This window comes from Alosa sapidissima, chromosome 3 (assembly GCF_018492685.1).
Source record: "Alosa sapidissima isolate fAloSap1 chromosome 3, fAloSap1.pri, whole genome shotgun sequence".
In the NCBI taxonomy this organism is placed as follows: domain Eukaryota; kingdom Metazoa; phylum Chordata; class Actinopteri; order Clupeiformes; family Clupeidae; genus Alosa; species Alosa sapidissima.
Window position 1 is genome coordinate 18145031 of NC_055959.1, and position 21153 is coordinate 18166183.

The 21153-nt window shown below is 44.0% G+C and overlaps 1 protein-coding gene across 1 annotated transcript in view; it reads left to right on the top strand.

Moving 5' to 3' along the window:
• Positions 1 to 21153, top strand: part of ep300b (E1A binding protein p300 b) — a 37665-nt gene that overhangs the window by 12322 nt on the left and 4190 nt on the right. The window contains 21 exon segments of the mRNA XM_042087920.1: positions 95 to 269; positions 2545 to 2622; positions 2921 to 3006; positions 3404 to 3556; positions 3661 to 3906; positions 3908 to 4192; positions 6896 to 7129; positions 7442 to 7613; positions 7901 to 8019; positions 10082 to 10321; positions 11331 to 11419; positions 13495 to 13575; positions 13879 to 13935; positions 14119 to 14196; positions 16025 to 16092; positions 16346 to 16508; positions 16716 to 16862; positions 17085 to 17198; positions 17417 to 17582; positions 19534 to 19701; positions 20091 to 20252. Coding sequence (XP_041943854.1) covers positions 95 to 269; positions 2545 to 2622; positions 2921 to 3006; positions 3404 to 3556; positions 3661 to 3906; positions 3908 to 4192; positions 6896 to 7129; positions 7442 to 7613; positions 7901 to 8019; positions 10082 to 10321; positions 11331 to 11419; positions 13495 to 13575; positions 13879 to 13935; positions 14119 to 14196; positions 16025 to 16092; positions 16346 to 16508; positions 16716 to 16862; positions 17085 to 17198; positions 17417 to 17582; positions 19534 to 19701; positions 20091 to 20252 — 3081 coding nt within the window.

Below are 21153 nucleotides of genomic sequence, written 5' to 3' on the forward strand. Positions count from 1 at the left end.
GTTAACCCTCATTCCGTTGCTTGTCTTCTCTCTATCCTTTCTCTTTTCTTTCTCTTTTTGCCTGTCCATTTGTCTTTCGCTTTTGCCCCATCAGGCGGAATACTACCACCTCCTAGCTGAGAAGATTTATAAGATCCAGAAGGAGCTGGAGGAGAAGAGACGGACTCGGCTACAGAAGCAGGGCATGATGCCTTCTCAGCCGGGCATGCCCCCCTCCAACCTGCCCCCCGTCATGGGCCAGCTGCCTCTGCCCCCCGGGCAGCCGCCCAGTATGTAAAACCTTAACAATTATACAGTCATATACAGATATGTATATAAGGAAAAGATAAATAATAAATACAATAAGCTGTGTAAGTAACGGCTTCTACACACAGTTGCATTCCGACAACGCATGCCAGTGGGTGTTCTCGACGGTAGCTATGACCCTGAAGTATAACCGTAATTTGATTGGTTGGTGCTGTCAGTCGATTGGCTTGATTGGCCGGTGCCGTCTGTCAGTGGAGCAACAGCTGAACAACGCGAGCGGCGGGAGAAACGCGACGCAACGGACCCACAATTCAGTTCGGCAACGGATGACGTGAGCCCATGTAAAGTGAATGGGATGCGTCTCCAGCAACGCAACGCACGCAGCTGTGTGTAGGAGCCGTAAGGGATAGTGGACGACACAGTGTTCGGTTTGGTGTTTTAAGCCCCCAACGTCGTCTTCCAGGCAGCACTGCATGGAAGACGACGTTGGAGGCTTAAAACAAGGTTAGGGTTAGGGTTAGGTGCCTTAAACTCGATGGTCGCAGCGCTGCCTTGAAATCGACGGTGGGGCTTAAAACACCATCAAGCAAGAAATGCATGTTCGAGGTGGTAAAACGGCTGTTACATTTCATAAGTGCATTAATTTCTTTGAGCCGAACGCCGTGGAGTCCCACTTATTCCATTGTTGCTTCTTTTGTTGTGTTAATTTCCTGTTCTAATGTTTTAATCGCTAAAACTGTCTTGTTTGTATGACTACTTTCCGACACATAGAAACAAATTACTCAACTTGCAGGACAAACTGCCGTTACTAGTTCTAAATTGATGGTTGCTATGGCCTAAGGCCAGTCGTTAGTTCCTTCTCTTCTGTTGTCAAGCGGGAATATCCCAGGAAACATCCTATTTTACTTAGCCTACTGCCATCCAACTAGTTAAAAGCCACCTCGGTCATATGCTACAATGTTGCTATGTTCTGAAGGTCTGTATTTTACAGCTCGGATGCAACGTGACACGTCACAATGAGTTCGGCGAATTAATATACAAGTGTGATACGGCCAAAAAACTGGAGCTACATCACAGGAGTGCAAATAACCTAAAAGTAAAATGTTAATGTAAGAGTCCATTATCCTGCTTATACCTTTGCATTGTTGTTGCTTATTAGCCTAGAAATCTAGACACACCCTAGCAGCAACTAATTTAATTTGCTGCCCGGGCTAGTCTAGCAACTCTCCGTTGGCTTGCGAGCTGGTAAAATGAAACTTCGATAGGGCCAATCACATCGTGTATAGAGTCGTTAGGCGGGCTTAACATAATGATTGATGGCAGAGTTGAAACGGTTCGGCGTGAATTCCCTACTACTTGAAAACAAAGAAGGTGGATGTTGCTGTTGGCGAACAGCGTGACACGAGTTAAGCTTTTTTTAAGTTGGCAAAAGTTTAAACTAGCCAACTAGCTCCGCTGGTGCGAAAACGCATTGGACTCATGAGTTGTAGCGCTATCCTATTGCGCGCAGAGTGAATTTGAAAGACAACTGATTATCCCGCCCCTCGGACTGAGCACTGCAAACGGTGAGTCCCCAGACCCTACATTTTAATGTGGGTCTGGCTCGTCAGGCTAGTTGCTTATACCACACCTGCATTATGTTGATTTACTGTACGCATCTTGGTCTCTAAAACTGACTTGTTTTTAGAACTACTTCTTTCTGCCACACATCGACTCTTTCATCAACTTACCAGGACAAACTCCTGTTAATAGTTTGAAATTGATGACTGTAATGGCCAAACCCCAGTCGTTAGGCTTATACCTGTCAAGCAAGAATATTCCAGGATTCTGTTGACTTGGCTTTGTAAAATCACTGCTTTCCAAATGCAGTGTAATGTGTATTGACATGTTAACACTTTTGCTCTGCTCTGAACTCTTCAGATCAGATCGCTAGTTTGTATCTCTGTCGCAACATGATGGTTCATTTAAACTTTACAACGAGTTTGGCGAATTGATCTAAAAGTGTGGAAAGGGACAAAAAAGTGGAGGTTCTTCATTGGTGCGCAAATACCTCAAGTTAATTGATGCTAATCAATGTTAGTTGAGTGCAGCACACCAAGCAGTGGTATAAAGAGAAAAAAACGTCTCTCTGTCTTCATTGTTGGTCTCTCCACCTTGGTTTTGATTGTATTTCTCTGCTCCTGTGCGTCTCTCTCTCTCTCCCTCTCTCTCTCTCTCTCTCTCTCTCTCTCTCTCTCTCTCTCTCTCTCTCTCTCTCTCTCTCTCTCTGCGCCTCTGCCTCTGTTGGTCTCTCCTCAGACGGACCCCATGCAGACCCCTCCCTTGTCCAGCCAGCGGGACCCAATCAGATGGTCAGCCGTATGCAGAACCCTGCAGGTAAGTGGCGCTTTGTCTGCCCCATTTTGAGATGGCTAATGCCGCTCCCCGACAATCCCCCCCCCCCCCCCCCCTCCTCTGCCAGTACACGGCTGCCAACAAGAAAACTCATTCAAGCAATGCAGCCTGTCGACAGCTCCTGTCATGGCGCAGCTTTAGTGGTCGTTTCATAGAAGTAGCTCCTTTGGACGGAGTGAGTGAATGTGAGCGATGGGCAGACGGAGGAGAAGAAAGGCTGCATTGTGCTCCTCGCGTGTCCTGAGCGTGGCTCATATAGTCTCCTCTTTGCTCTCTGCAGCCATGAATCAGTTCAACCAGATGGCGATGCAGGGGGGCGGGCCGAGGTCGACGCCCCCACTACCCATGGGAGGTCCGCTCAATCAGGTTGGCACCCGCATTTGTTTTGATTCATCTGATGCAACAATTAAAGTGGCTTGTGTCACCTTGGGGAAAAAGGAATTTAATGAGTGTCTGTTATTTCACATTCTCACAAATGAATTTAAAAGTAATGTAATGTAATTGCTTTGGAAAGTGGTCAGAGGTGTGAGGCAGCAGATGCCTTTGGTTCTTTGCTTCACTGTTCAGTGTATAGTGCAAGCACACACACGTATGCTTCAAAATGATTTTACTCAATCAATGAGATTTTAGTTGGTGCCTGTGCTTCCGATCACAAAGTTCGATGTTTAGGCCTGTGTATGTTTGCAATATGCTGCAAAACCGGTAGAGGTGTCGTATGATCTCTAAATGTTGTTCTAACCCGCTTGTTGTCTGCTGTCTTCAGATGGGTCGGGGAAGCCCAAGGATGGGCCAGCCCAACGTGGCCCAGATGCAGAATCAGTACCTGCCATCTGGGCAGTTTCCAGGCTCCAATGGCGGCCTCAACGCTGGCCCAGTAGGTATGGGCCAGTCGGGGCCACAGCCTGGCATGACTCAGGTGAGACCATCATAAGCCTGTATTTGGAGACTTTATTGTTGTCGTTGTGTCCAGCTGAATCATTTGTTCATTGATGATGGTCATCCTTGTGTCCTTTCCTTCAGCAGGCTCAGATGCCCACTCCGACCTCCCTCCCCGTGGGCAGCCCAGTCGGGCAGTCCAGCTCGGTGTCCGGAGCGGGCCCAGGCCCCGGGGCACCTGTGGGCTCCATGCTGCCCGGTAGCGTGCCCGGAGGTGGTCCTTCTAGCATGGCACCGTCCTCGCAGCCCAACTCGCATGGGCACTGCCCGCCCATGCGCCAGAGCTCGCCCTCTCCGCGCAGCCTCACGCCGACCCCTCGCCCCGCTACTCCCCGCCCACCCTGGCTCGCAGACACCGCAGCCTCATACGCCAAACCCGCCCTCTGTCCCACCGTCAGCGCAACAGCAACAACAACAACAACAACAACAACAGCAACAGCAGCAGCAGCCGCCGCCAATGGCTCAGCCAATGGCGCCAGGGATGGGAGCGGAGAAAAACAATCAGCAACAGCAGCAGACACTCGGGGGCGGTGCCAATGGAGGCCACCAGCCGGGGATGGTGCCGTCTCTGCCTGCGCAGAACTCTCACATGCCCAACCAGCACCCGCGAACACCGGTGAGGAAGAGAAAATGCCCTTTGGGTCGTGGGGTTGCCTCATTCATTTATAGTCCATTCATATTTCAGGCTTACTATAACACCTGCAGATTTGTTAGTATTGATGGTTTGTTGTTGATATCATGGGTTTTCAATGGGTAGATATAGATAATATATCAATATTAGGGATGCAACGGTATACAGTGTATTATCGTACCAAACAATACGCCCCCATGGTTTGTTTATGATTTGTAAACGTTTATCATTGTGCTGCAAACTACATGAATGTTAGACATTCACACCTCCAGAGAACCAGTGCATGGGCCTTCTCACCTCTGCAACTTATCAGTGCTTCCCTGCTGATGTAGCAAAGGCCTGATATGTTGCGCTCTGTAAGCAAATGAGTTTGACAAACAACAGCTGACTGCTCCAACGTGAATGGACTGGACTGGAGCTTAGCGAGAAACAGAGACACTAACTTTGATAAGGTCCCGCCGTCTGTCCTCCACTATAAGGGAATATTTAGAATTTCAGTACAAACGGAAGACCGTAAAGTTTAAACAAACAAAGTAGGCTAGGACTACATCCTACAAGCATTAGGCCAGGCCTACAGCCTACAAGCATTAGGCATACTTTGCTAATGTAGTCAACAAATGCGGGCACTTTTAACATGATGGCCTATCGCCCAGCCGGATTCGTTGTTCATACCAGCAAACTAGTCACCTTTCGGCTTTTTTTAATCAAAATATGTCATTCACGTGAATCGTGTGGATCCGAAGAGTTTTTTTCGGGGGGGGGGGGGGGGGGGGGGGGGGGGGGTCTGGAGTGAGACTATCGTCGATTTCATGCAAGATTGATAGGCAAGTGATTGGCCTCTCTTTGTGCTATTTTTGAAGACCTACCAATCAGTTGTTTGTGAGGGCGGGCTTTATCTCTCTCACTTTCTGTTACGCATAGCCTGCCTGCTATGGCCTGCATCTTTCGGAAATATGTCACCTTTTTCAGCCCTTCTGAGTTTGCAGGTATGGTTGTTAGTAGCCTGCAATGAGAATCTGTTTCTCTCACTGTCGCTTGTCAGCAACAATTTGCGTTTAAAATTTAAAAAATAGATGTTGTTCGCTGCCAAGACATGTCTTTCAAATGTACTTAAAATGAAACTAGGAAGTTGAATTGGTTCCCATGTTTCATGGGAATTTGGCCGGTAGCTTGCCATCGCACCAAGAACGATAAAGCAATAAAACAATGATAAAAGCTGGGCCTGGGCTTTGTGTATCGGTCGATTACCGATCCGATACCATAATTAAATTAATAAACCATCATGTGGAAAAGACTAAACATTACTTTCCTAGGACAAAATCTAACAAAATAACACTTAAATATAAATGTCATGTATTATGACTTAATAATATATTATTATTATTATTATCATTATTATTACTACTACTATTAGTATTAAAAATAAATAATTGTGAACCAGCAGCAACTTGGAACAGCGTTCAAGTTCACAGTTGTTACTAAATAATAAATATAACAAGCAAACATAAAACACACAAATACATAACAACTTTCTCCCACCAAAACCAGTTTTGTGCCGATAAAAATCCAAAATGCTAAAATGGTTTCACCCACGAAACCCCTCTATTTACCCATAGTGGTACGGTCCCTCGGTTTCCCCGTGATGACTAATAAATGAGTTTTAAAAAAGTTTTTAACAGCTAGTGTAAAAATTTACACTGGAACAGTTTATACAGATAAGAGATGAAAATCAATGTGTTTGGTTTGAGTATTTTGTGTTGACCGTCACACATTAAACCTGCCTAAAAATGCAAAAAAACACATGAAGATTGTAATTATCGAATTAAAAATCGATGACATGGTGGCTAATAAAATAATGAATGGTAAACCAGAAATATAATGATGGCCAGACTGTAAAGACAATGAGGTAATGACAAACACCAGAAGAAATGTCTAGTGGCAAGTGGCTGGTTGCGTGTCACGGCTCAGTCTTTGAAGTTGAAGTAAATTCGGATCAGCCAATGGATCTGCTCTTTTTCCAATTCCAATTCCAAATTTTGTCAATATCGGGGCCGATATCCGATCCTAATATCGGATCGGTGCACCCCTAGTATTTGGTTACTGCCTCAGGATTCCCTCACAATGTAAAACATATTACAATGTCATAGGCTACGCCTAGGAATTCTATTGAAACGGACCAGAAAATAATTTCTCTTTTGCCATTGACTACTGTTGATAATTTTTCCGGATAGGTCCCATGGTGGCAAACGGAAGGGGCGGGACTTCGGCTGAGCGAAATTTAAAATAGATTGACACAGGGGCGCCCCAGCTCTCTCCACTGATAGTTTTTAGTCTAACTATAGGGTAGTTTTCGACTGCTTTGTCAGTCAGTCAGTCACACTACCATATTTGTTTAAAAAAATGTAGTTAATTGTTTATATCAGTGGTTTTTTTTATATTAAAATATCGAAACCATATCGTTATTGTGGCTCACAAACCGTGATGCATACCGAACCGTGGGCACACTATACCGTTGCATTTCTAATCAATATAGGGTAATATCAATTGTTTTCTCTCTACTTATTTGGTAGCAACCCTCAAGCATGCCTCCTTTTGTCAACCTCTTGGCCCTAGTTCAATCATTGTAGCCGTTTCCCTCCGAGGCTCTCTGCAACCTCCCTCTCTCTCTCTGTAACCCCACCCCTCCAGCTCTCTCAGAAGTCCTCTCTGACGGCCGACGGGCAGGTCTCCACGCCAGCCTCCGTCAGCAGCGTGGACCACAGCTCCCAAATGCCCCCCTCCGACGCCCCCGCGCCGCTCGAGCCCAAGATGGAGGTGAAGCAGCAGCCATCGGCCGAGGAGGAAGAAGAGGCTGAGTCGGAGGGGAAGCCCTCGGGGAAGATGGGCATGAAGCACGAGGTCAAGTCTGAGGAGAAGCCGGAGGTGAGAGCCAACACAAAACCAGGCTTCTTCAGTGCAACGGTATTTGTTTCCTTTTTTTCTGAAGCTTGAGTAGAGGTTATATTTGATGCAAATGAATGGTGTATATAATATGTATACGTTTAATGAATGTATATATGTGTATATGAAATGACTGAGATGCATTGTATACAACATCTTGATATCTATCTAAGCCTATTTTGAAAAGGCATGTAAGATCTTGACTGAGACTATGAGGTTACTGCCATTGACTGTGACTGAGTCTTGGCCATGAGTTTGTAGGCTGACCAGTCGGTGTTGATCTTGACCCCCCAGGTGAAAAAGGAGGAGCCCTCTGACGGCTGTAAGGCAGAGCCTATGGAGACGTCCATCGCTTCCGGCGAAGACCGGAAGCCAGAGGTGAAGAGCGAACCCAAAGAGGAAGAGGATGGCCCTGGCGCCGCCGGTGCCAACAGCTCCCCCGCTGCTGCCCAGAGCAAGAAGAAAAGTATGACCAGCTTTCCTCATCCATCCACAGCTCCTCCAAAGAGTGGTTTGGAAATCTGTGCTTGAAATCACAGACAGTGATTCAGTCGTCTGTCACGTAGATAGGGTGGCTGTGCGGTGCCATGTTTATGTTTTGGTGCCTAGCCAGTTTTCAGTAGCAGCTCATTATTCATCAAAGTGAGAATGCATACCTAGTCCTCCATTTTTATTTCTGGACAAAGCCTTAAAACAGCTGTGATTGATTCTGAACTCTTTTCCCACCTCTCTCTCTCCCTCCCCCACCCGAAGTCTTCAAGCCGGAGGAGCTTCGGCAGGCACTCATGCCCACCCTGGAGGCGTTGTACCGGCAGGATCCCGAGTCTCTGCCCTTCCGTCAGCCTGTAGACCCCCAGTTACTGGGAATACCCGTACGTATTCGAACTAGTAACAAAACTAACCTGGTAAGGGACTGCGCTGCCTTCCATTTTGCTTCCCCTCCTAAAACACGTAGACTGTCACACTCTTCTTCTCTGCAACTGGTTGCCATTCTCCACTTGTTTGTCTCCTCCCTACCCTGTCCCTTATTGTGTCGGTATTCACCCTCATGACATAAGCACAGAAGTAGAGTAAGTGGTGTGTAGTCTCAGGGTGTGAATGTGCTGCTGCTTGCTATGTCCCACCAAAGGAGTATGCTTAAGAACTGCTGTGTGTGCGCGCGTGTGTGTGCGCGTGTGTTTACATGTGTGTGTGCGTGTGTGTTTGCATGCACATGTTTATGTGTGCATGTCAGTCCTTCATGCTTTCCCCTCCAGTTCACTGCTGATCATTGTAGTTTTCATTTTCTTGTTGTTTAATTTTGCTTTATCTATGTCAAATGAAGCAATGGATGGAGCATTTGTTTGATTAAATTTGCCTCCCTAGCTATTTCAGAAATAATGAATCAATCATTTCTTAATAATAAAGCCCACGATTGCTGAAAAGTGTCTATTTGATACATTCATAGAATTGATTACTGAGATGTCTATTCTGAGTGCTCTCCTACTCTACGCTGAGGACAGTGCTGGGTGTCTGTCCTCAGGACTGCTCAAGCTAAACAAATGCATCTGCTCCACAGCTTCATTTTTGCTTAGGTGTCCGTAATGTTTTTGAATGTGTCAAGTTGCCTTTTGATCCATTGCTTGTTTTCTGTTGTTTAAGCTAATGCACAATGCTAAGTGGCACATGTCAGCACCAGTAATGTGTTGCAGTGTGATTAGTTTTCATTTTGGAGTGAAGAAGTGTGGCAATCTTCTGAGGGGTACCCAAATTTTATATTCTTAAAATATTTTGCGGTGTTCTGTCTGACTAAATCACAGCAGCACTATGTGCAGTTGTCATCCCTTCCTGTTAAAGCAATGGATTTCCAGTGCTCTTAATTATATCTGAGTTAAATAAATGACACAACTGCTTCTGAGTTGTTTTTCAGTCAGTGTATAGACGGTCTCTTTATTCAGATCTCCTATTTATCTTTGATCCACTCTTGGTTTGGCATGCTGCTTCACACCTGAATGAAAGACCCCGGCCAACAGCTGCAGTAAGAATTGGCACAAATAAACCTAAATTATGGTCACCACCTTCAGCTATATTATATATTCTGGCTGAATTCCAAAGCGGATAACAATCTGAATACAAATCTGCAGGTCTCTTAATTACACTCAATTACACTCCATTGTCCCAGCAGTCATACCTGTGGGGGGTGGGGGGGGGGGGGGGGGGGTCAGTTTGTTTTGCTCCTAATGTTCTCCTGTTGTGATCAGGCTGAATGTGCGTTGCTTGTTCTTGTAGTGTTTTTTTTTTTTTTTTTTTTTTTTTTTTTTTTTTACCTACCGTGTATCCAGTCCCCTCAACTTTGCACCCTGACGTGTTTGTGTCCTTATTCAACCCCCCACAAAATCCCAAATCCCATTGAAGTACAGTACAAAGCAGTGTTGCAAGTCAGTAATGCTTTGTGCTGTTCCTGTCCTCAGTCTACCTCTCAAGCATCATGAATGTGAACCTGTGTTTAATTGCTTATGAACAGAGACCCTATGTCTCATTGCCCCCCCTTCCCCCTTTGCGCTGTGTGTGTGTGTGTGTGTGTGTGTGCTCACTGGTATGTGCTTGTATGCATGTGTGTGCTCGCTCATGCTCAAGGATAGAGATCAAGGAATAGAAATGAGGGGTGCAGAGTTGTGTGAGGAAGGGAGAAGCTGTCATGTTTTTTTGTCTGCACACGAACCTCTCTGCAGCCCTCAACATTGTCCCCCTGCACCCTCTTCTCTCCTCTGCTCTGGCTCGCTGTGGACCTCCGGCTGCTGCCCCTCTTCCTCCGCTCCTCCTCATCCTACTGACCTCCTCCGTGTTCCTACGCCACTGCTGTGTCGCCCGTCTCTGACCGCCAATCCTCCTCGTCCTCCTCCCCCCCTCCTTTGGACTCTTCTTGCTCCTAAACTGGCGGCCCGTCCTCCACAGGACTACTTCGACATAGTCAAGAACCCCATGGACCTGTCCACCATCAAGCGCAAATTAGACACGGGGCAGTACCAGGAACCCTGGCAGTACGTGGACGACATCTGGCTAATGTTCAACAACGCCTGGCTCTACAACCGCAAGACCTCGCGCGTCTACAAGTACTGCTCCAAGCTGGCAGAGGTCTTCGAGCAGGAGATCGACCCAGTGATGCAGAGCCTGGGCTATTGCTGTGGGAGGAAGGTGTGTGTGTGTTTATTTGTTGAGTGACTGTTTGTCTGTGCCTGTCTGTAGTATTGTTTTTTTTATATTTGTGTGCTTATTTTAAAGGATAATTCCGGTATTTAGCACGTTGAGTCCCTTTTCTGGTTTGTTTTGGATGAACTAGAGTGGTGGACAGACACCGAAATTTTGACGATGGGTCCGGTCTCGATTTTCTGACTCGTTTTGAATAGCCTTTGACTGTTTCAGAGTGGCTGGCTATGGGCATGCACAAACATGTCCTTAAAACAACCCTTAACGTTTTTAAAACTGTGCAACTCACTGAGTGGTTAGTGGTGTTCGTTGATTATTAAAAACAAATATACCGGCGCAATGTATGATTTCAATCCGTGTTATTTGCTATTGTGAAACTATTTTTTCAGATATCTCACAACCGTGTATAAACTTCCGCTCAATATTTGAGTCTGAAGCATAGCATAGACCGTAAAAGAAGGTCTCGCGGATAGACTACAACCAAATATAAACAGACCCCCTTTCCGTTTCCGGTAGTGCAGTGATATCAAGGAGTAAAGAGTCATCCAACAGAAATCAATGGGATTTTACAAAATGCCAAATAAAACATGACAGAAACTATATTTCGCTATGCTACTTGTTTCGGAACATCAACGAACATCACTAACCACTCGGTGAGTTGGACAGTTTTAAAAAACGAACGTTAAGGGTTGTTTTAAGGACATGTTTGTGCATGCCCATAGCCAGCCACTCTGAAACAGTCAAAGGCTATTCAAAACGAGTCAGAAAGTCGAGACCGGACCCATCGTCAAAATTTCGGTGTCCACCACTCTAGTTCATCCAAAACAAACCAGAAAAGGGACTCAAAGTGCTAAATACCGGAATTATCCTTTAATAGAGGGTTGGTTTACTTGTGGTCTGTGTGTGTGTCATTAATCTGGGTGTGTGATCCAGAGTTTGAGTAAAGGTTGATTTTAAGCACTCCCTTAAATGTCGTTTCCCTGGCCTCTCTCCTCAGCTGGAGTTTTCCCCACAAACCCTCTGCTGCTACGGGAAGCAGCTGTGCACCATCCCACGAGATGCTGCCTACTTCAGCTACCAGAACAGGTGAGTGAGGAGTAGAATCATGTTAGAACCCTATAGCCCCAGACTAGAACACGTGCAAGTCCTGCAGAGCTTACAAATAAGAAATTAGTTTCAGATCTTTTTCCATACAGTAGTGGTTGTCCAATGCTTGTGTTTTTTTTTTTTTTTTGTTTTTTTTTGTGTTTAGTCCTTTTACATTGACTTATGTCCCCAAACATGTGAGATGATGTGAATGTTGCATTGTGTTGATCACGGGTGATCTTGGGTTGACTGGTAGCCTCTCATCATTAGTGATGCACAACCCCACCTCACATCACGTTTCCTACCATTTTCATTTACACAGTGGCATTTTTAAAGTGGGTCCCTAGTCCTACACATTAAATAGCATGTGAATGTGTTGGGATGATGTAGCAGGTGTGGTATTGGTTCACATTAAGGAACGTGACAAGCAATTGTTTTAGGATTGAGAAAAATGTGTTTCATTAACTTTCAATCAATCTTTGTTTTATTTGCCCGGTGATGTAAATAAACGTATGCCCAGCCTTAGATATAATGGTTCAAACAAATCATAGTTCTGTTTTGTTGCTAGGCACAACAGTGATCATCCGAATCTCTAGCAAACTTAAGGCTGCATGTGTATTTCAGTGCAAACAATGTCTATGCAATATCCTATCTTATGAAGACGACAGGTGTCGTTAAGGAGACATTATTATAGCATGTTGAGACCTACACTCGCTAACAGAGTAGGTCTACGGAATAAGTCAGTTTTAAGTCAAAGAGGAAAAATGAGATTGTAAAAATACTGTACAGTGTAAAAAAGTTAAGAGTGAAAATGAGTGCATGGTAAATTCAGGTAACATCATCTGTGGCATAGAAATCAAATCCCCCAAAACTTGAAGTTCACCTTCAAATTTAACAGATGGGAATTCATAGTTACTTGGAAATGATGGAGAGCGAGAGCATGAGTGACACATGTAATGTTTGAGTTTAGGTGAGTTCTCTTCATGTGAGATTTAAAAAAAAAAAACTATAGTGGTAGCAGCTTCAGAGCACATTGCGTGGATTTTATTTTTGCCAAGATTTTGAAAATGAATTATATGCCTTATCATGTAATACTGTATCCCATGACTGCTACCACAAGCACTTAACTTCAACTAAAATAATAATAATAATAATAATAAGAAGAAGAAGAAGAAGAAGAAGAAGAAAGCTGATGTGTGATGTGATGTAATTAAGACATTTGTTCAAGAAAAAAAATTAGATAACATTTTGTTCAAGATAAAATTTAGTATGATGTACAAATACAGCCAGGTAGTGTAGTTTAATGGAACTCTATTTCAGTGATTCAGAATGAATGTATTCTGAGCATTACACATTACACATGTCCTGTTACATGACCAAACTCCCACAAAAATGCTACTTAAAGTAAGTGGGGACCCACTTCCAAAATGGCACGAGAGGATGATGGGTCGCTGTTGCACCAATTGTTCTTCCTCCACATCCCTAACTTTTTTTCCACCTGTTACCATGTTGCCATAATCTCCTTTTTGTTTGTTTTGGCCATGTGGATGTCTGGAGGTTGATCTGTGCTTGGCTTGGCTTTCTGCTCCATGTTATTTGGGATGCTTGAGATGTCTCCGCCTCCCTGGTCCTACCGTCCCACCCCCCCTCGTCTGTCTCTGTCTGTCTGTCTGTCGGTCTGTCTTTCATGTCTCGTCCATAACATTTTGGTTTTCACACTTTTTAAAATATTCATTCTACCCTCCCCCTCCCCCTTCTTCCCTTCTCTCCCTCCTTTTTTTTAATGCTTGTGATGTCTGCATTGGCCTGCTATGGTGTGACCAATCATCCGCTCCGAAATTTACACGCTATCCAAACACAATCTGCCCACACAAAAATGCTGCATCATGATTGGCTGCTCCCTACGACGACGGCCCTGCCCTCTGCTCCTCCTGTGTGCCTGCCCATTGGCCTGCTCCGCTCTGCCCCGCCCTGTCCTGCCCTGATTGGTGGCTACTTCCGTGTGCCTTCTCTGTGATTGGCTGTGCTCGTGGCAAACGGTGTAGTTCACCAAAATATGGGCTTCTTGCTGACAGGTACCACTTCTGTGAGAAGTGTTTCAACGAAATCCAGGGCGAGAGCGTTTCCCTGGGAGACGACCCCTCCCAGCCTCAGACGTGAGTACCCACTCTCTCTAACACTCCCTTCTCTTATGTTCACTGTCTTTATCAGCAATGTATTTATCACTTCAATTGTTCAAATGTGGAATGCATCTCTTTGAAATGTCGTGCATGTTGATGTTGTAATGAAAAATGTTCTCTGCAGTTCTCCATCTGCGATGCAGAGCCCCCTGCTGGTCCACCAGTGAGCCTGTAATGCAGATGTCCAATGTGGCGAGTCTAACTTTGTTAACCCACTCTGCTGGGCCTCTGTCTGTCTGTGTCCTCCGACTGTCCCTCTCTGTCTCTTTCTATCCACAGGTCCATCAACAAAGAGCAGTTTCAGAGGAAGAAGAATGACACGTTGGACCCTGAATTGTATGTGCTCTGACAATATTTGCCGTTGATATTATCCAATTTTTCCTTTATATGTCATTGTTAACGTATTGAACACATTGTAAAACATTTTGAGTCATGGCAGGAGTGGATCTCTGCAGAATGTTTTGTCTTCTATTTTACACTTTTCTAATACCCCCCCTCTCCCCCTCCCTCTCTCCTCAGACTTGTTGAATGTACTGACTGTGGTCGTAAAATGCACCAGATCTGCATTTTGCACAATGACACAATTTGGCCAGCAGGGTGAGTTGTATTTAAGGATTCATGTTTATTGTTATGTAGTATTATCCCCCAGAAACAAACAATACTCTTGATTGGCTGGTAGTGTGGCTATTAATTCTCTATGGCGGGACACCTATGAAGTAGATCTGGTAAAAAAGGTTAATGTCCGTTCCATATAATGCATTTTTTCAAAACAATTAGTGCAAACTGCAAAACCTAGTGGATAACCTGCAAAAGCACATCACTTGCTTATGAGGAATGGACTATCCATTTTGAGCAAGTATTTATGTCAATGAAACTGCCGGTGTCATCATGAGATGAGATGATCATCAATGAGAAGTCTTGACACCATCGTTTATGAACAAGATAGTCAAATGGCTTGGTCATGTTTTTATTATGGCAGTTTATTCTCAGTGTTTTCCCATGCAAAAAAAGGTCAGAACTCGGTGACACTACCTGAATATACTCAAGACAGCACTATACAGTACTTGTACAGCCGTTTGAAAACTACAGTAAAGTTAGAAATTGCTGTAGTTAGGAGAGTAAGTGAGTACAAGACACTGAATATGTACGTTTCACATTTTTACTGTATATGCTCTTTGCAATTCTACAGCATTGTGACAGAATTTGATAACTAGTTCACCAATTTTGTATGTAATGACTCAAGCAATGAAATAAAGACTATTAGTTTTATTGGGAACGACTATTCAGCATCCATAAGTGGGCAATTCCATGGAAAATTATGTTTTTTGTAACATCCATAACGCCAATAAAATGTGATGGTATGGTATGATGTAAATGATTACATGAAATTTGAGCATTTGCTATTTTTGGCTGAAGAATGTACATGAGAAAAAATGCACAAAAAGTGAATTATCATTCACATCATACAAATGCCAAGGCATTTCACTGGCGTTATGGATGTGACAAAAAGTCAATTTTCCGTGGAATTGCCCAAGTATAGTTCATTTTGACTAACATGACAAAGCAACTGATACATGTCCAAAAGCATTTGCAATTTGTTCAGAGGAAGGAGAAATTGCTACTATGATGTGCACAAATGACTAAATGTTGGAGGTTGAACTAATAGTTATGAAAATTTTCATTCTGATCTGAGAAAAGCACCAAAGCGACTGAGGAAAAACTGTAAAATGTAGGGTCTGGGAACTCACCGTTGGCAGTACTCAGTCCGAAGGGCGGGATAATCGGTTGTCTTTCAAATTCCCTCTGCACGCAATAGGACAGCGCTACAACTCATGAGTCCCATGCGTTTTCCCACCAGCGGAGCTAGTTGTAAATACCGGAGCTAGTTGTAGCTACCAACAGCAACATCTATCTATCTTTGTTTTCACGCCGCTAGGGCATGTCTAGATTTTTAGGCTATATTAATGCTCTTTTGGACCATAGTAAACAAGTTGTGTAGTTGAACTAGGAAGCAGACTTCGCAACAATGGAATCAACTGGAAACAAGCTAACTACCCACCCTTTATCACTGTCAGTAACCAAAGAAAATAATACAACATACTGAACAAGTCCGCTTCTTTTTAAACCGAACTGCATGTTTCCTTTGCGTGCCATAAATGCATGGTTTTTGCCTGCATGGCTTTTGGCTACATACTTCAGTGGCAGCCAGGGGGTAAGCAGGGTAACAGCCTTTGAGGTGTCCCGATATACGGAATTAATAGACTTGGTGGAGGTCCATCAGGGTCAAATTAGTCTAGAACATTCTTTGAAGACTGTGAGTCTTTGTTGTGCGTCAGTTGAGTTGATGAAATCAAAAGCTGTGTACCATGTTTGTGTGCTTTCTAATCATGTGTTTCTCTTCCCACTTCCCCCTCACTCTCAACAGCTTTGTGTGTGACAGCTGTCTCAAGAAATGTAATAAGACGAGAAAGGAGAACAAGTATGCAGCCAGAAGTAAGTGGAGTCGCTCAAAATCAGGGACTGGGATGGGATTTTTTTTTATAGCAAATCACAACATGGAAACAAAACTTAGTATGCATTCTTCCATATGATGAAATGACAAACTATGTTTCTGGCAGCTGAATAGATAGCTATTTACTGGCACCTGCTCCAGTAGTCATCACTTGGCTTTTGTCATGCGTTGTGTCCTTCGACAGTCTGTTTCCTTCATTTCTCATTTCTCCGGCTGTTCCCTCTCCGTCTGCAGGGCTGCCCCAGACTAAGTTGGGCTGCTTCCTTGAGGGACGGGTGAATGACTACCTGAGGCGGCACAACCACCGGGATATGGCGCCGACAGCCGGTGAAGTCACCATCCGTGTTGTCCATGTATCGGACAAGGTGGTGGAGGTGAAGCCCGGCATGAAGGCCAGGTGAGGCTCCCTCGCTGATGAATTCCCTCATAGTTTGGGTTCTAAAGGCCTCCCATAGTAGGCGTCTGATGGTACTGGGACTAACTGATTCAGTGATGGAGAAGGGTCAGAGCATAGCTTTCTTATACTAACCTGGGGTTTGGATGACCTTTGGATGACCTTTCCTTTGGGCTGGTGGCAGTAACGCTTATCTGTTGACCCGCACAGGTTTGTGGACAGCGGTGAGATGTCGGAGTCCTTCCCCTACAGGACCAAAGCTCTCTTTGCCTTTGAGGACATTGACGGTGTGGACGTGTGCTTCTTTGGCATGCACGTGCAGGAGTACGGTTCAGACTGCCCTCCCCCCAACCAGAGGTCAGGACCCCTCCAGAATTTTAATATGAGACTTACTGTGCATAAGAAATGGGTCTTTCACGAAGAGTAAAACATCAGTATTTGCACTGTAAAATCAGTTTAATAACAGAAATCCCATTTGTCTTTATGTTAGAGGAGAATAGTTTGACAACCAGCTCACTCGTAGTTCATATCTTGTATAACCTGACCTCTTTTTGGTGTCTTTCATTTTTTTGTGTGTAGGCGGGTGTATATCTCCTACCTGGACAGTGTGCACTTTTTTCAGCCTCGTCACCTGAGAACAGGTGTCTACCATGAAATCCTCATTGGGTACCTGGAGTATGTCAGGAGGCTTGGGTAAGCAATCTCAATGATCTTAAACTAGATTGTTGCCATAAACCCACCACCTCATTCCACTGCTACACAAACCTGTTAGTTAGCAGTAACTGGTTAGTAACTAGCTTGTAACTGGTTACATCTGTTATACATCTGTCTGGCATAGGCATTTGTACCTTCTAAATTTCAAACCTGATGTTTTGGACCTGTACATTTCTAACTATGCTGTGTGACCGCAGGTTCACCACGGGGCACATTTGGGCGTGCCCGCCCAGTGAGGGCGACGACTACATCTTCCATTGTCACCCTATGGACCAGAAGATCCCCAAGCCCAAACGCCTGCAGGAGTGGTACAAGAAGATGCTGGACAAGGCTGTTGCTGAGCGTATCGTTCATGACTACAAGGTGGGCTATGTGTATGTTTGTGTTGTGAACCAAGAAAGAGGCTACATGGAGTTTTCAAATCTTTTCAAAACTATTAAAAGAACTAAAAGCCAACAGACTTGCATAGTATGCTAGTTTGGATAGTGATGTATTTTGGCAGGATACGTGATTGGAATTGGCCTGTTAAAAAGTGGTTACATTTTGGTGAGGTTTCCAAATTGGCCCGTGCAGCTAGCAGGAATGACAAATTGAGTTGCTGTCATATTGACCAATCTACCTACAGAAATATTCCTTGAACTAGATGTACCGCAGAGCAGTACAAAATATGACCGCCGTCCAGTCCAGCACATTTTTTCCACAAAAATAAATCATGCTGTAAGGCCTATATGATTCTAACTGTCTCACTAAATTGCATTATCCACACTGAATTCTCACTGGTATCTGCTAGACAACAAGTACCAAAACATGATTAGTTCATAGATTTCACAGGTAAAATTCATTTTATACAACCCCACCCCCATCTTGCCTGTTCATAATTCTGAGAAATTCTTGAATTGTGTGCATGTGTGCGTGTACACGTTTATGTTTATGTGTGTGTGTGCGTGTGCGTGTGTGTGTGTGCTTGTGTGTTTGCCTGGTATGTGTGTTTGTGCATGCATGCATATGTCTACTGTGTGAGTATGTGTTTCATACGTATGATTACTGTGAATGTATGTGTGTGCGTGTGTATCTGTTTATGCAGTGCACATGGAATGGGTTAACATGACCCCTGGAGGCAAACATACGGAAACAATTGGCCATCCTAGGCCCTACGGTTCTCAAGAAATTCACAGAAAACTGTGTCTGCCCTACCCTCCTTTCGGGGGGTCCAGTACAGCGGGGGGACTACAGATCAAAACGAAAAACGATGGTTCCATGCTATCCATGTGGGGTCACATGCCCACCAAGTTTCGTGTACCCCGGTCTTTCAGTGTCCCGGGAATCCTTGTTGGTGTACGGTCACTAAATGTACACATAAATTATTTTATTGTAAGGCCCCCCATGAACGAAAGTTCACAAAACTTGGCATGCATTCGGAGGGTGTCATAATGATCCTACACTTTCAATTTCGTGCAGTTTTGACCATGTCAGCCAGAGATATTGTGATGAAAACACCTAATTCTTTGCTTTTTAATTTTTAACTAGGTGGCACTATACATGAAATAAGTGGTAATGGGATGGGTTGACATGCCCCCTTAAGACCAACATACAAAAAAAGGTGGACCTCCTAGGCCCTACGGTTCTCGAGATATTCACAGAAAACTGTCTCCGGCCACCTACAGGCCAGTTGGTGTATAGTAACATAAATTAATTTATTGTGTGGCCTACCATGAACGGAATTCCACGAAACTTGGCGTGCATTCAGAGGGTGTCATAATGATCCTACACTTCCAATTTTGTGCAGTTTTGACTATGTTAGGTCACAGATACCTGCGATTACAACACCTCATTTGTACTTTTTTGTGTTTAACTAGGTGGCGCTATACATGAAATGAGTGGTTATGGAATGGGTTGACATGGCCCCTTGAGATCAACATACAAAACAAAATGGTCCTCCTAAACCTTACGGTTCTCGATATTCACAGAAAACTGTGTCTGCCCTACCCTCCTTTCGGGGGGTGTAGTCCAGCGGGGGGGCTACAAATCAAAATGAAAAACGATGGTTCCATGCTATCCATGTGGGGTTACATGCCCACCAAGTTTCGTCTACCCCGGTCTTTCAGTGTCCCGGGAATCCTTAACGGAAATTTGGACATGCAAAAAAGAAAAAAAAAATCTGACTAAACCTGTATGACCGCCGCTTCGCTGCGCGGCGGTCATAATAATGGTGACATGTTTTGCAAAATTGGAGACATATTGTTGTCGATGTGAGCTGTTACTACCCACATGTTAGTATAATCCACTGACTGGTCATCCCTTGTTTTTTGTGTAGGACATCTTCAAACAGGCCACTGAGGATCGTCTGACCAGTGCCAAGGAGCTCCCCTACTTTGAGGGTGATTTCTGGCCCAATGTGCTGGAGGAGAGCATTAAGGAGCTGGAGCAGGAGGAGGAGGAGAGGAAAAGGGAGGAGAACAGCACCTCCAGTGAGAGCATTGATGTGAGTTAGACATGAGTGTTTGAGAGTTTTGATTGTTGACCTACATGTTTTGTACAAATGTTGGGTCTTTTAAGAGGGGTCTAAAGGCATATCTGTTAAGCATGCACTTAGTTAATTAAGCATTTCTTATGAGTTATGGTTTGTATATTATAGTATAGTATATAGTGTATTATAATATATGTTTCTTTTCATTAGGCTATTGATTGCATTGATGCATTAATATTGCTATTCTCTTTAATGTAGTCTTAGCAACTTTTTAAACTGTTAATTTAACTATTGTATTGATTTATTTGTAAGTCGCTTTGGACAAAAGCGTCAAATCCCATAACATTTAATGATAACAATTTTTACCCTTCGATTGAGAAAAACATGCTGTCTCTCACTTTTAGGCAACCAAAGGGGACAGCAAGAATGCCAAGAAGAAGAACAGCAAGAAGACAAGCAAGAATAAGAGTAGCCTGAGCAGGGCCAACAAGAAGAAGCCGGGCATGCCTAATGTGTCTAATGACCTTTCACAGAAGCTGTATGCAACTATGGAGAAGCACAAAGAGGTAAAGTGTTTCGTGTTCGATACTTGTGAGAATGAGAGAGAGAGAGAGAGAGAGAGAGAGAGAGAGAGAGAAAGTGATTATAGAACAGAGACTAATAAAAGAAAATGGACAACATATCCACATCAACATGTGTTTTTCATAGATCAGACTGTCAAAGTACTGAAATTGAGATACTGTAAAAGATTCTGTTTGCATTTTCTGGAACACGTTTGTCTCAAATTTAGATAGATATCTGACTTAAAAAAGGCCTTTCTTGCATGTTTGGCTGTCTGTTTCTGGCCACATGCATGAAGGCCGATGTGAGCAGATTTTTTTTCTCGGCTTGAGGTGGTACTCAAAAACTTCTTCAAGGTTGTCAGGTCTGTACTAGTATTTATCTTACACTTAAGTATAAGTATTATTCATTATTATTCATTATTCTTGCACATATGCCTAATGTATACTAAGTGATGCCATCAGTACAACTGATAGCCTCCCTGTAAGAATTACCAATACTAATGTAACTGTACAGACATGATATCTTTCATTCCCAGGTTTGTATAATAAGAGTGTTAGATTTAAACAATAAACCCTGAGAGCTCATAGGTTACACTGATTCTACAACGGCTAAGGGGCGTTGTTAGGCACGACGCGCTAGTGGAGCCCTTAGCCATTGCAGAATCAGTGTAACCTACGGACTCGAGTGGCTTATTGCTTTTCTAAAACTGTTGCTATAAATACCTGGCAAAGTTTCATAAAGTAAAGGCAAAGCAACGAGAAATTTATCATTCTTTCGCCAAGAAATATATTTCCTCTACCTGAATGGTTGCCAAGCAACGTCGAGACGCAGCTGCTTTAACTTTTGTATCAAGTTATGGTAGCGCAGTAATATAGAACGGAATGCGGTCAAGGTGTATGTTTA